At 39.6% G+C, this 14,816-nt stretch overlaps 1 protein-coding gene across 3 annotated transcripts in view; it reads left to right on the forward strand.

The window, feature by feature from the left end:
- Positions 1–14,567, forward strand: part of CABIN1 (calcineurin binding protein 1) — a 107,585-nt gene extending 93,018 nt beyond the window's left edge. For all 3 annotated transcript variants that reach the window (XM_029963276.1, XM_029963277.1, XM_029963278.1), the window contains exons 34-36: positions 10,499–10,663; positions 12,454–12,680; positions 13,168–14,567. In XM_029963276.1, coding sequence (XP_029819136.1) covers positions 10,499–10,663; positions 12,454–12,680; positions 13,168–13,311 — 536 coding nt within the window. In that variant the 3' untranslated portion in view covers positions 13,312–14,567. The remainder of the gene's footprint in view (positions 1–10,498; positions 10,664–12,453; positions 12,681–13,167) is intronic.
- Positions 14,568–14,816: the final 249 nt, after the last annotated feature.

Genomic DNA, 14,816 nt, shown 5'->3' on the forward strand with positions numbered 1-14,816 from the left:
ACATAATTAGCTGCACAGTTCTCACTGCCCTGCATATATGTGTGGAGATATATAACACTGATGAACAAGATTCTATGTGGTTCATAAAGCTAGTTTATCATCACTATTAGTTTTCACATTTGAGAAAAGAAGCATCTGACAGGAGCAGAATGTTGGGAATATATTATTTATAGCCCTGGTGTGGTTATGTGCCAGGTTAGAGCACAGGAAAGGATTGAAGAAACCCAACAAATGTTATTTATTCCATAGCAGGATTGTGTGATTTGTTTATGGCTGTGTTATGTAATTGGTCCTATGCAGTTCTCTAGATGAGGAAAGAATCAAATTAGAATGCTGTGGTTTGCTTTACTGCTGTCATGGCAGGCTGGCTTTTTAGCAGCCAAAAAGTCTCTGTGCAGGGCAGTACTGATCCACTTTGGGGAATGAAATAAGATTAGACCCAATTTCAGACTTGCCTTGGGTGCCCAGAAGAGGTGGTTGTGCACATTTGTGGGACGTGGTGCACACTGAGGTGGCAGAGCACCTGCCATAGCCTGTACTTCTTGCAACCTTTGCAGAAACACTGTCTGAAAAAGCATCTGCTGCTGCCTGTGCTCTCTCCATCTGTTCACAAGCCTGGGCTCTAGCACTACTCACAAAATGCCATAGACAGAGTCATAGGAGCCCAGATAAAAGTTATGAATGAACCATGTACAGAACAGGTATTGTGGAAAGTGATGGATGAAGATACAGTGGGAATAGTGTCCACATATGTTTCGTTAGTCTGGAATTGTGACTTTCTGAAGTCTCTATACTGTCTCTATACTTCTGGTATTTCATTTCTTTCTATATGTAATCAACCTTGGCATCTGAATGCACATAGTCTGAATTCATCAGCAGTGAAGAGAAAATTAGGGAGAAATAGGTTTTCCCAATTTGCTAATCTCTGAGTACAGGACAAAATTGAAATTTAACATCTAGTATTAGAAGTTGTATTATAAAAGTCTAATTTTCCTTTTTCACAATTCCTAGGAGAGATTGTCTTGGGAGGTGAAGAAAGGAAAGGGGAGTGATAAGGAAGGAATGGCTTAGTCAATGTGTAAACCACATTTGTTATTGTCCTTGTGAAGCTAAAGAATGGAGTTTCATGGTGCCATTAGATATCCTGACAAGCTTGTTCAACAGGGACTAATTCGGATTTGTGCCTAGACAAAAGGGGAGGAAAAAATTAATCCTCTGTGAAGTTGTTTGTTATACACTTACTAAGGAGAGTGGTGTAGGAATGACAATGCAGATAGGAACTCAGGCATTCTTTTGGCTTTCAAACAAAACTCCCGAGCATTTCTGACGTGCAGTTCCCCAGGCCACATCACAGTGATTAGAACATTTATTTGAATCTTTTGACTTCCTAAGCTTTGTTAGGGTTGTAGAGTTCTTTCTTCTTTCGTGCTTTCTATACATCATCTTGGTTGAGGGAGATGGAAGGGTTAGCTGCCAGAATTACACTCCTGAAACTGTCTGAAGATCAAGAGGGTCTCTCTGCAAAGCTGAATGCCTGTGTTATATCTGGCTTTCTGGCTCTCAGACCTACCTGACAGGTCTTTTCTCTAGCTGAGAGAGACACCAATTACTGCTGTGTCCTTATGTCTTTTTAGTTCTCCTACCTTTACATGTTCCTCCTCTAAAAAGAATTATTTATAATTCTGTTACAACCCTTTTTTCATCTGCCTCCCGTTAGTTCTGTTTGTGTAAAAACTCCTCCCATTTTTGGAGCAAACTGTTTTCATCTTTTTTGTCTCATCACCTCCTCCTGTATCTATTGGTTCATGTGAAAGTATTCCACATCAGAGAGTATTAGCTGCTCTCATTTTCTGTGATTTCACCCAGAAGAAGGAATGGTTTTCCAAGCAATGTTGATGCTATGCCACTCATTTCTTATGTAAATATTTTACTGAGATTTTATCTAGTACATGACTAACATGACTACAAATACAGCATGATGGAGTCCAGCAGCAGAGTGATGATAGTGGTAGTTTCCTACATTTAGGCATAAATGTACTTAGGACTATTTGCCTCTGTGGCTCAGCCTAAAATTTTCTCTGGAGAAACTAAAATAGGACAATTAAGGTAAAATCCCTCCAACCTGTCACGGTGTTCCAGTATTATACTGTCCTAAATTGCTGAAAAATCTTGACATTTTCTTCCTCTTCACTGTCCTTATTCTGATAAGGAATGAACAGTGAAACATTCCTATTTGACTTCTGATACCAAGAGAAGGCTTTTGTACTTGGAATTATTTAAAGTTCTGTGTTTTGTTTAAAGCCAGTTATCTAGCAAGTTGGAATATAAAATCAGAGTAGAAGAGTAACACTCCCCCACTATTAATTTTTTGCCCATTTAAGGTCTAAGCATTTCAATATAAAAGCATGGTCATTATATAGCTGCCCAAACTAAGAAATTCAGAGCTAGGGAAGACAGTTCTTTGTGTTGTGCAGGGAAGTGGCACTCCATAAGCCATGTGAATATCCTGCTGTAATTTCACATGTTTGTTACCTAGGCACAACAGGGCAAGTAGGGGTGTAAATATAGTTCAACCTGTAGAACTTTTGAAGTTTCAGAAGCACAAGAAATAAATGCAAGTGAGGACAGTTGTATGGAAAGGTGTGTAGACTATTGTATGGCAGGCAATGCAATTAAATTAAGTGTGCGTGGGCAGCAGACTCTCTGAAAGACAGATGTTCCAATTAAAGAGGGTTTTTGAAGTGAGAAGTCCTAAGAATTCGGTAACAATATTGGAATATGACATCCTGCAGGCTAACTGGGTGCTGGAGTCATAAGAATACTTTCAGGTGTAAGGAGCGTCTTTTTCCCAGAACTCTGGGACTTAGTTTATTTAACAACTGCTACACAGCCTTAGGCTTGGTGGTGAGTTCTCAGAAGACTGAGGCAGTTTACATAAGGCATTAGTACAGAGAATGTCAACATTGCATTGACAGCATCTGTCTTTGTATTAAAACACTGCATGGCACAAGGGTTCCCCTGGATTCCTCACAGCTTCTGGATACCCAGACATCAGTGGGCATCCACAATTCCTGTTTCTGTCGGAATGAAATAGTGGAGATTGCCATCTTTAGTTGAGCTTAACTGCATACTGATCTCAGTGTCTCCTCAGTTTGCTTGTCATAAATTTCTGAAGACAAACACAGATTTTAAGAGCTTCTGGTTCTGTGTACTGAGAACTTCCTGCTTACACAAAATGCCTGAAGGTATGTGGCCCTGTTGGCCGTGCCTTATTTTGACTGTGCATTTCAATTCAAATTTTCAGGTACCTTTTAAATGACTATAACATTCAACCCTCTTAGTTGCTTTCATTACTTTCTCCTTCATTTCCAGTGTTGACTTGTCCTGTTTTTTTGATAGCTGTCTTCCTCAGTTTCGAAAGCTTTAAAAACTCTTCTTTAAATACTTGTAGCCCCACACCACTGGTACCATCCCACCATACCTGCCCACCTGTTAGCAACTGCAGAGTCATTAACAGAAATCACCCAGGCTGCCTCCAGTGAGCTCTGCATTTCATCTCTCTGATCTCTTGCTGCTTCGGCCTCCTCAGCGTTGGTATTTTCACTTCCCCTTGTCTGATCCCTGCTTTTCTTGAGGCTTTTTATTTTTCACAATGGGTGCACTCTGAAAACAGCTTCACCTGCTGAATGCCAGCAGGGGTTTCCTGTTTGTGAATGACTTCTTAATTCCTTTTTGCTGAGTGCTCAGGCAGTACCAGTCAGTCATGTCTTTCTCTTCCCTTTGTAAGTGTGCTGATTTGCCTTCTGTTGAAACAAAGTCATTCCAGAAGAGATTTTCAGGACACTTAATGTCTGTTTCTGATCTTTACACTTCACATTTCTTAAGTTTTATTTATTCAGTCCAATGCTGTGCAGAAAATCCTTTGACATTAAAACCGTTGTCATTTTTATGTACCTGTGCTGGGTCAGTAAGAGCAAATAGGACAGGGGTGGCAGCTGGCCAAATGTGACTTGTTCTGTTGTGAAGCCACGGGTTTAGTGCAGTTAGAGCATGTTTGTGGTCTGAAAGGCTTTCTTTCTAGCCCTGTGCACCCTCAGATTCCCCTGAAAATCCTGGGGAGTTACTGGCCTGTGGATGCCTTGCACTAATGAGACACATTTTTTGGAGACCTTTTGTGAAAGAACAGCGTAAAATGGTTACAATATGTTTCAGTTTCACTAGTTTCAGATTGCTGTCAGCAGCATAAAATTTACATTCGTTCCTCCACAAAGGAAGGCTGAAGAGAGCTGTAGTTGTAAGCCTTCTGCACAGGTATTGCATTGCTTACAAAATTCTTAGAAAATTGTGGGGTGCCATTATATTAATTTTAAGAGATTTTTCTACCAACTGCTTTTGCTAATTTCATCATGCTTAGCTGGCTCTCACGGCAGAGGAGGGTGAAATATTGATGGTGAAGGAAAGGTCTTACGGCTTTCGTGATAACTAGTACAGAAAATTCAGAAGCAGTAGACTGCAAATGAGTGACTGTTCTATCCACAGGTGCTGCTCTGTGGTGCTCTCCAAGTGATGTGTGCTTGCTGAGTCAGATACTAAACACAGATATCAATTAGCTGTGTTTTTATGGTGCCATTTGAAAGTTCGTGTAGTTGACTATCAAAGTGTTGCCTTTTGGATCTAGGCCCATTGTTTGTTCTTTTACATTGAACTTTTGTTTTGCTTAAAAGAACAAGAGAGGGAAATTTATTATTGAACTTCAGGACCTTTCTTTACCAGCATGCATACCAGCTTTCTGTACCTCTAGGACACTTGGTGGTGGCAGGAAATGTTTTTGGACACAGGAATTCCACTGTCTGCGCTGTTAGACTGGCCCCAGTGTGACTGTTAAAGGGACCTGGTAGCTTGGGAGTTAGTATGGGCCAGGGACTATTTTCAGGAAGCACTTTCACAGCAGCATTCTGTTTTAATCTCATTAATGTTGTTCTGTGACAGCTGAGCTCAGTATTAGGAGGCATTTTGGGGTATGTCTCATATAATTGTGCAGTACCCTCTCCCTGCTCAAGACCCTAGTGATAAATATAGCAGTGTGCCATGCTATTGCAGTGAGAACTTCTGTTCACCAGACTGCTTGAATGTCTCTCCTTTCAGAGGGCAATAGAGCTTGTGTTCTGCAGCTTTTCACTGCCAGAAGTACTCTGATGCTTAATTTTTAACATACGACTTTGTGTTGGCTTTGAATGTAATTTCCTGAATTTGGCATTTCAAGTCAAATACTTATAACTCAGTGGTGGTTTTTCAGAAATAAATTTCATGGCAGGATATTTGGAATGAATTTAGAGAAAGAAAATGTGTGAAGAAAGGCTATCAAATATACCTGCCACATCATGAGCTAGGTAGCCTCACTGCTTGCTGTGGTGTGGTGCCTCATGGCTGATATTCCCATTGTTTCTGTTGGTCAGCATCTTTCACTGTGTTTACTGAACCAACCTGTGTTCCAGTGCAGTCTTTCCATGGACTTAGTAGCACAGTTTATGAGGAAACTCTGAGCTCCTTCAAATTCAAGCTTTCCATGGCCTTTGCAACTGCTGTGTGGGGAAAAAAGCTGTATTAATTCCCAGCTGGAGGGCAAGGCAGATGGAATACAGAAAATGAATTGTTTTCACATTAGTACTATTCTTTGGAAATGTCTGAGATACTTACTCCAGTAAGTAAAGGAACAAAGGATCAGACCTGTTACCATCACCGTGAAAAAAAGTCTCCACATTGTATGGTAAATGAGTTCTGAGAGCAATTGCTGTGGGTGGCAAGTAAAATACAGAGTAAACCAGTTGTTACTGGGACTAGAAAGATAAGCATTTTCTAGAGTCTGTAGGGACACAGAATTCAATCCTTTCTCTTTTGAAGTGGTTGGATGGCAAGGTAGTACTGATCTGCTAAATCATACTGATGTATTTTCAGACTTTTTTTCTTGACACAGAGCTGCTGGGGAAGGTGTTTTGCAGAGGGGTGAAGGCAAGTAGTGCAAGTGCTTTACTTAAGCACTTCAGGTTGTTGTCTGTTCATTTCTCTTTGTATTTTTTTTTTGAAACCATGTTAGTATTCAGTCCTGGAGTTCAAAGCTCAGCTCCTTCCTCTTTCATATATAATGAAATGGGGCTTTGTGCATGCACTGTGTGTTACTTAACATATCCGTGCTGTAATACTTCAAACTGCTTCTGCCAGAAACTGGAAGACATTTTTTTCCAGGTGCTAGTCACATTTTCTAGGCTTGTCTTCCAGTTGTCATGTAAGAGGTTTAAGTGCATGACTAAAGGATTTTTTCTGAAATTCCACATAAAATGTTTTATAACACTAATGTTAACGTCTCTCATACCTGACAGCATGATGAAATCAAATGATTAAGTGTTCAGTGCAGAGAGACCAGAGCAGCTGTTTACTGGTTACAGCACTACTGCTTTTAAACTTTCTCCACATCTGCAAATTTCCAAGTGATTAGTTTTGCCAGTGCTATTTCTCATTTTAGATGCCTCAGAACAGCAAAGTGAACGGTCTCAGCATAAAAACGGTAGCAGGATTGTATAACCTGTGTGTTTATAGTGCGTGGATGTATGTATGTAGTATATTCTGTGTATAAAGAGAGACAGGGAGAGGATATTAACTGTGATGAAGTCATGAACCCAGCGCCCGCTATAGGCATCTGCAAACACTGGTTGCCCTGGCAACAAGTGGGAAGAGGTTGGAGAGGAAAGCTGGAGTAGGTTGTTGCACTGAATTGTTGTCAGCTTGTTTCTTCCTCACTAAAGCAGGGAGATGTTGAAAGGTATGATGTCCCTCTTTCTCTGCGTGTACTATTTTATGTGTATTTAGGCAGTTGTTGGGAGAGGGAAGGCTAAAAAAAAAAATCCTTGTAATGCAGCTCGATTGGAGATGAACTTTTCAATATCAGTAGTGATGTGCATTGCAAATCTGTGCTTTTCTCTGTGTGCTTAATTTCTGTGTGTTGTGTTGTAAGGTGAGAGTGCTAAATGGGTCTCCAGAGTACAGTACCTGTCCTGTCCTCAGCCTAGGGACAAGTGTCTGTTGCATATTATGTCTTCAGAAACTGAATTTATTTTAACCTGGGTTTGTAGAGCTAGTGTTTGAAAACCTGCCAGGACAGTACAAGTACTGGGTAATACCAAAAGATTTATTAACTGATATTAAATCTGAGCTTCTGAACACCTTCAGAATGTGTTGCACTTATATTCTTGTGTTCTTGTACTTGTGCAGAATATTGTGGCTCATGAGTTAGTGGAGTCTTTACCTCCCTGGGGAAAGTTTTTATTAGAAGAACTAGGACATTATGTTCGGGGCTATAACAGCATCTTCCTCAAGACAAATATCAAGATATTCTCTTCAGAAATTTGTTTTAGACAAATAATAAAGAGATCCAATTGTATATGTCTTCTTGATTGTCCTTCTCTGTTTTGACCTTTTTGTCTGTAATGAAAAAAAATAGAACAAATATCTATGCAGTATAAAAGTATGGATGGTATCAGTTGTGATACATATCCCTGCAACAACTTTTTCTTTTTTTTTCAAGATTTCTAAAAAATATTTTGTTCGTTAACTTTATTTTTAACTTAGAAGTAATGCTACTCAAGTGATTTATTTAAAAACAAAACTAAAATTATAGTCCAGAAAGAATTAAGTGTATGACCCAATCAGGGAATAGAATTCTGTGACTGTATTTAACATCTCTGACAGCAAGGGATTGATTAACAGGCGGTGGTTCTTGATTTCTCATGTACTGAAAGGCACAGCCTAATAGAATATTAACAAGTGTTGTTTGCAGAAGTGCAGTGATAGAAATGCACACTTAGTGTGCCAGACTCCTGCCTTTTCATTTTCATGTACTTCTACATTAAAAATGGCTGACAGATAGTTTTATTCAAATTTAAATCTAATTTTACTACACTATAAAAGTGCATCTTGAAAACTTAACAAAATTATGATATGGAAAGTGGAGATTAAAGAATATGGACTGATAGCAGTCTTGTAGCATCTTCCTAGCAATAGGCTGCTCTAAGAGCTTTTGTCAGTGGGGCATAATTTGGTTAAAATAAAGTACAGCAAATCAATTTAAGCAATGATATATCTTACAATTAAACAAATATTGTAATCAGCATAAGAGGTAGAGTTTTGTCGTTAAACAATAATGCAAATCACAGCTCTTATTCTGAATTGTGAACTAATAAGTCCCTAATGTAGTATAGTACTTACAAAACTGCTCTCTGTTAGCAGTACAGCTGAGGCTGTAGGATTTGCAGTTTATTTGTATATAGTTTTGCACCTGCTAAGTTAATTGCTGGTTTGTATTCTTGGTTAATAAGTGGATAAGAAAGATTCTGTTAGTACTTACCCAAGATACTTAAGACTGTGGTTCTGGCATCTTGAAGTAAGTTAAAAAGCAGTTGACTTCTTAGCTGTCTTGTAGAGTAATCTTCTGAAATCATCATTTTCATCTTGCCTTTCTTCAAATGTTGGTGTAGTGTTTCTTCCTATCTTTTGATCAAGTGTCTTGAAGCCATTTCAGTGTGGGAGTCTTCTGGGTCTGGAGTACAGCCTGTTGTCAGGCTCTGGCAGTGTAATGGGATATGTGTGTATTGGCTTCAGGCCACATTAGGGCTGATCCTCCTTCCTACAGGCTCTTGTACTTTGTCAGTGTGGTTAAATGGTTTCTGTGTCTGGTGTAAATGGCAGGCAACACCCAGAGTGATCCTTCACTGTCCTCTGCTTCTTCAGCAGGGAAACAGTGAATTAGGATTTTCCTAGTCAAGATCCCTGTAGCTGAGCACTTCCTTCTGTGTTGTTTTGAAGCTGATCTGGTCTATTAATACATGTACAGATGCAACTATTATTTTCCTACTTCCAATGCTGTATTTTGAAGTATCCAGAGAGAAATGTGCAAGAGAGTGCTGAGAATTCTTCTGCATTAGACCTTTCCATTTTGTGCTTGATAGTGAGTGGAACATCACAGAACAGAAGCTGCCTGTGATTTGTGCTGTAGTGAGTGACCTTTCCTTTTCGGGAACTATTGGAGAATTTTCTACAAGCAATCTCATTTATCCTAAAGCTTATATGGGCTTTCAGCTACAAGTTTAGATGATGGGTTCTTTTCTTTACCAATGAAAATTAGTGGATCAAAGAACTTACAGCCTGCTTTGGTAAGCTTTTATTTCGTACAAGTTATTCAAAAACCATAGAAAGTCTAATTCTTTTTAAAAGTTGCATCTTTTAAACTGCATTGATCTGATGTTAAGCTGTTATGTTGTCTCAAGCAGTTTCTGCAAGGGGAACTCTCGTACAGGAGAATATTACCATGGTAAATTCCAAGTTCTTATCTATATTGGTAAAGATGGAGAAGTGTTTTCAACACTTGAGTGGGTGGGAGCATTTTTCCAATGAGGAAAAATTAAAATATGTGTTCCTTTTTAAGACATTGCACTGTCAAAATCCTAAATTACTTTAGAGCATGGACACACAAAGAATTTCAGAGCAAGTGAGGCTCTGAATATCCACTGCATCTGCTGGTCTGTGATAACTGCCTGTGCACACCTTAGCCTTTGTAAAATAAGGTGATTCAAATTAGACTAGACAGCCTGTTGTTTTTGAAGGATGTCTTCATTATTAGGAGAGAATAAAAGCTTGTTTGTATGACCATAGCCTTGAAAGGCTTGCTGCTGTTTGTCTGCCCTTTCCAGAAAGGGCACCAGTAGCTCTTGGTAGCTTAGTGAAAATTACTCCTGTTATGTACAATATGCAGCTCAGTGTGTAAGAAAGGTGGTTTAACACAGCTGGTACATAATAATGAGATTGTACACACACATACATGGGTCCAGAGTCACAAACATCCCAAGTTCTAGAATACAGAAGGTGGGAATTTTAGGATAATGTATTTGTGGAGGTACAGTGGACATGTCAGTGAAATGTGGGCATTCAGTAGAACTTGATATTGGTTTCATGAAAAATGGCTTTGGCCCTGTTATTCCATGTTCACAGTAATTAATCTTACTTAGCAGTGAGCTAAGTCAGTGTAGGATGTACCTGTGATTGTAGATCAGAGGGAGACCCATTGATCACAGCTGGCTCATCGTTAAGGGTGATGGATTTTGCTCTGCACATGTGGCAGGTGTTCCAACCCTCCCATCTCCAAAGGAAATGCTCAGTTGCACATGTTTTTGCAGATGTGCAAAGATAACAAAATGTTATACACAAAGTTTTTTTCTTTTTAAATGACATTTATGTTTTTCCAAGAGTTTGAATTGATGGTACCAGGTATGAAGAAGTTGCTATTGTCTTCTCAGCTTCACAGTATTTAATTTCACTCAGTCATGTAATGAAGAATAGAGCAAGGGTTAAAAAATTTTTTTCTACCAGTTGGTTAGACAGCAAAAGGATTGAGGCTTAGGAGAGAGATCAGGATGTCTCTTAATCTGTGAATTATGTTTCATTACTAAAGAGGAAGAAGAGCTTGAAGTGCCTTTGGAGGGGCTTGGATTTCAGCAGCAGGAGTCACGGCTTTGTCAGCAGATGAAAATGGCTACTGTTGCACCATCACCAGAGCCTGTTTGCTGGCAAGTGGAGTCCGTGACCAGCACAAATTCAGGACATGTTTGTACTCCAGGTATGAGCTTCCTGTGCTTCAGGGAATTCTGAAATGGGGTGGTGAGCTGTGGATCAATCTTTAGGCATTGATCAATTGGATACTTGGGATTGATATTCCTCAGTTTCTCTGCTTGCCTTCCAGTCAAGTATTCCAGAGTTTAGAGGCATTCCTGGCCGTGTCCCAGTTTCCTGGGCAAGTGCCTTGTCACCCCTTAATGGTAATGCTCTTTGGTGCATGTCTCACATGCTAAATATTACCATGGCAGCAAAGCCAAGTAGAAAAACCTCCCAGTACCAGACTATCAAGCAGTGTGGTTTGTGCATCATCCTTTAAAGTAGAATTTTTCTTTTAATTGAAATCTTACATGGGGCAGTATGATAACACTTTGGATTACACTATTGGAATATTTAGCAGAAGGAAACGATTTTTCACAAAACCTGACTCAATCTGAGTAATCATAAAAACCAGCATTATAGCAGTTAATGTGTTCTGTCCCTCCTCTGCCCTCTCCCAAGAGAAGTAGGAGTTGGTGTTTTAATTGAAAAAAATGTAAAACCTGGTATTTCAGGAGAGCATAATCTAGATATTTATGTTTGGAGTATCTTGTTTTTCCTTATTTGTGAGAGGCAGATTATCCTGTGTCTGAGTACTGTCTGAAAGGATTGGCTGCCCATGGAGATGGGTCACTGACCTTGATGGAAAGCTGTGCCTCATCTGTTGTGGCAGCTCTTGCATTCCTGTGCACAGTTGAGAACATAAAATTCAATTTTACATCCCTTAGTACTTTGTTCAACTGCTGCTTGTTTCTCAGGGTAGCATTAGGAAACTGACATTTTATTTTGCTGGGTGTAAGTGGCTGTGTCCATTCCAGAAATCTGCTAGAGCTGGATTTGACAATACTGCATCTGAAAAAATGTATATGAGCACTTGTCATTATTATCAGACCGAGAAAGGCTCTGGTGTTTTCATTTATACAGCTTCTTAAAAAAATAATTTTGACTCCATATGAAGTAGCATTATTAGTAAGGAATATCTTTTAACAAATTTTCAATTTTTAATGTGAAAGTGTTGTCATCTCCTGGTTATTGTTGTGTATGTATGACTTTGTAATGTGATAGTGCCTAGGGAAGGGCTGGATCCTCTTGTGAGATGGACTTAACAAACTCTCTGAGCAAGTTTGGATTGTAAAGACCACAAGCTGAGACACTTGGGAATAATGTGGAAATGATGCTAACTAGTGTGGGAGACAGCAGCATGAGCACACCACGGAGGGTTTTATGGCAGGATTTGAAGAGAGTAATGAGGAAATTTTGACGAGTGTTACCGTATATTCTTCTTAAATTGCTGAGGCGTTCCTCTCTCAAGAGGCAGCGCTGTGGTGGAGGAAATAAAGACTCAAAACTGAAGCTAAGGAGCTTTATTTGCTGCATTACAGATTGGAGGGAGAGAGAGAGAGAGAGAGAGAATGCAAAGATGAGATGATTGTATCTGAAACAAGTGAGAGAATGGTATTTGTAGTGGCCTTCTAACTACGTGCAGGTGGGTCAGTGCTACACTGCCACTTGTCATTCTTGGTCAGATTCAGTTTCTGCTGTCCAGTAAGATATTTTTAAATTATTACTGGTTTCCAGTTGTCATTATACAATCTTGAGGCAATTTCTTCTGGTTATAAGCTTTGATTTATGCAAGGCTTGAAAAAAGGCCTTTTGAGCCAGCCATATGTCTAACAATGAACTCTTCCCTCTTCTTTGACACCTGAAATCCTAGATAACTTTCTAACATGTTTTTTCTTACTGTTTTCTGTTTAGCCTCCAGTTCCAAGCCTGAACTCAGCTCCAGTTCACAGACTTTGGGAAGTCAGCAGAACAAGACAGATGGCACCCGAGTAAAAACTCGCGTTCTGCCCAACATGCCAAAGCTTTTCATACCTTCATCTGTCACCAAATTTCCACCTGAGATCACTGTCACTCCACCCACTCCCACCCTCCTTTCTCCAAAGGGCAGCATTTCAGAAGAGACCAAGCAAAAATTAAAGGTAATAAAAGGGAAACAGTAATTTTTTTTAGATTATTGTTTTTATCTTAATTCTCCCCTCAATAAAATACTTGTATGAAAGAAGCAGCAGTTCCTAACCAGAGGCAGTGTAAGTAGTGGAAGAAGGTGTGGTACCTGTTACCGGCAGGAGCCAGTTTTTTAAGGATTGGTGAAATATTGGCTGTGGGTGAAATCAGAGCTATTCTAGTCCTTATCCCTTTTCTGAATTGGAAGGATTTACAAAGATGGCTGAGTGAGCCAGTGCAGCCATTGCAATTCTTAGGTTAGTGGAAGCTACCAGAACATTAACTGTGGGGAAGCCCTCTGGTAAATGTCATATTGTTTCACATTAGGATATCATATCTTTCATAGAAGTAAGAGAGCTATTGAATGTGAAGGAATAACAACCAGTGGGCTTTTATCCCTGTGATCATGGGTTTATCCTGACTATTTAGCAATATATTCTCTCTCTCTCTTTTTGGGATCAGTCTGCTATTTTGTCTGCTCAGTCTGCAGCGAATGTAAAGAAGGAGAGCCTTTGTCAGCCAGCTTTGGAAATCTTAGAGACCTCAAGCCAGGAATCCTCACTGGAAAGTGATACTGATGAAGATGATGACTACATGGACATATGAATGAATTCTGGCCATCATCAACACCAACCATATAACCATCTTCTTGTTGCCAGCATCTCTGGGAGTTGAAACATCTTCATTGGCATTACTCTCCATTTAATTGGCATCATTGTGTTCTTCACTTTCATTACCTTTGTTGTCACCACAGCCACTTGTATTGCCTTCAAAATCTTCTCCCCATCATGGTGCTTGACGGAAAGACTGATTGTTTACCAGGAAGTTAATTAACTTGGATCACGCTGTCACCGTTAACTGCAGTAAACACAAGGATGTTTTGTGCTGCAATTCCTATCTCTCTGCTGTTCCTGCTTCTTCAAACCAGAGCTTTGGGAGTCACTCAGTAGCTCTTCTATAGCATTTTCTTCCTTTTAGTTGTCTTGCATTTTTCCCTCTAGCTAAGCTTTTCTCCCAGTAATTCAGCAACCTGATGTCTGTCTAACCATGCCATGATTAGTCCAACAGCTCCTTTTAAGGTGAATGGAGTAGGAAAAATTTACTGAGCTGGTATAATTGCATCAAGAAAGTCTGTGGCTTTGTCATAGGGCAAGGAGGGTGAGCTGAGAGTCTGTCAGCTCCTTCACACTGCTGGGTGTTTTGCTGGAGTTTGACTCTGACAACGGACAAAAGAACCAGCTTTCCCAGGCAGACAGAGAGAGCTTGGTCTCCTGTTTGTGCTCATTTCACACCAATGTATGAGGTCCAGCAAAAATTATCTACCTGAATGTTGGCTTAAAGAACTGATCTTTCCAGAATTGTCTTACAGTCCTTTCTCTTCTAATGCCTTGGACAAGCATTTTGAATTGGGGGCTAGATGATATTTTTATGGTGGTATTGAAAAAAACTTGAAAGATTTCAGTACCATTTCAGTACCATTTCAGTAATGTCTGTTTTTTACAGAATGACACGAAAAGGTGTTTTTTACCTATCTGCAGAGGGACTGCTCACAGTTATTTATATGAGAAAATAATGGTAACAAAGATCCTCTTTTTTTTTTTTTCTACTGAATGTTAACTTTGTAAAATAATGAATGCAAACCATGCAAAAAAAAATACGTCACACACTATATATACACACGCGTGCGCCCACACACACATATATATATGTGTATGTACATATATATATGTATGTATATGAAAACAGAAGTGCATACAGCTTGCAATGTCGGATTTCTTTGTGGTTGGGGGGGTTGGTTTTCTGTAAAATGCAGAGCTTTGTATAAACTTTTGGGGTTTTTTTTCTAATAAAGTTGAAATGTACGGTTGTCTCTTGTTTGTTTGAGAGGGCACAAGGTACCATGGTTCTGGAAAGAGTACTGCTCCTCTTTCCTTTTATTTCTTGGATAGGAAAGAAGGGGTTGGGGGGACATGATGGAAGCCTCTTTGTTTTCTGAAGACTACCAGAGCTCTTGGGGTGGGTTTGGTCTGTGTGACCCAGGACCCAGATAAGCAGTGTTGCCAAGATTGCCTGCAACAGGTTCACTTCCCCATCAAGATATGATGTGAATT

The sequence above is a fragment of the Manacus vitellinus genome, unplaced genomic scaffold (assembly GCF_001715985.3).
Source record: "Manacus vitellinus isolate BGI_N305 unplaced genomic scaffold, ASM171598v3 scaffold_58_pilon, whole genome shotgun sequence".
NCBI classification, from domain to species: Eukaryota; Metazoa; Chordata; class Aves; order Passeriformes; family Pipridae; genus Manacus; species Manacus vitellinus.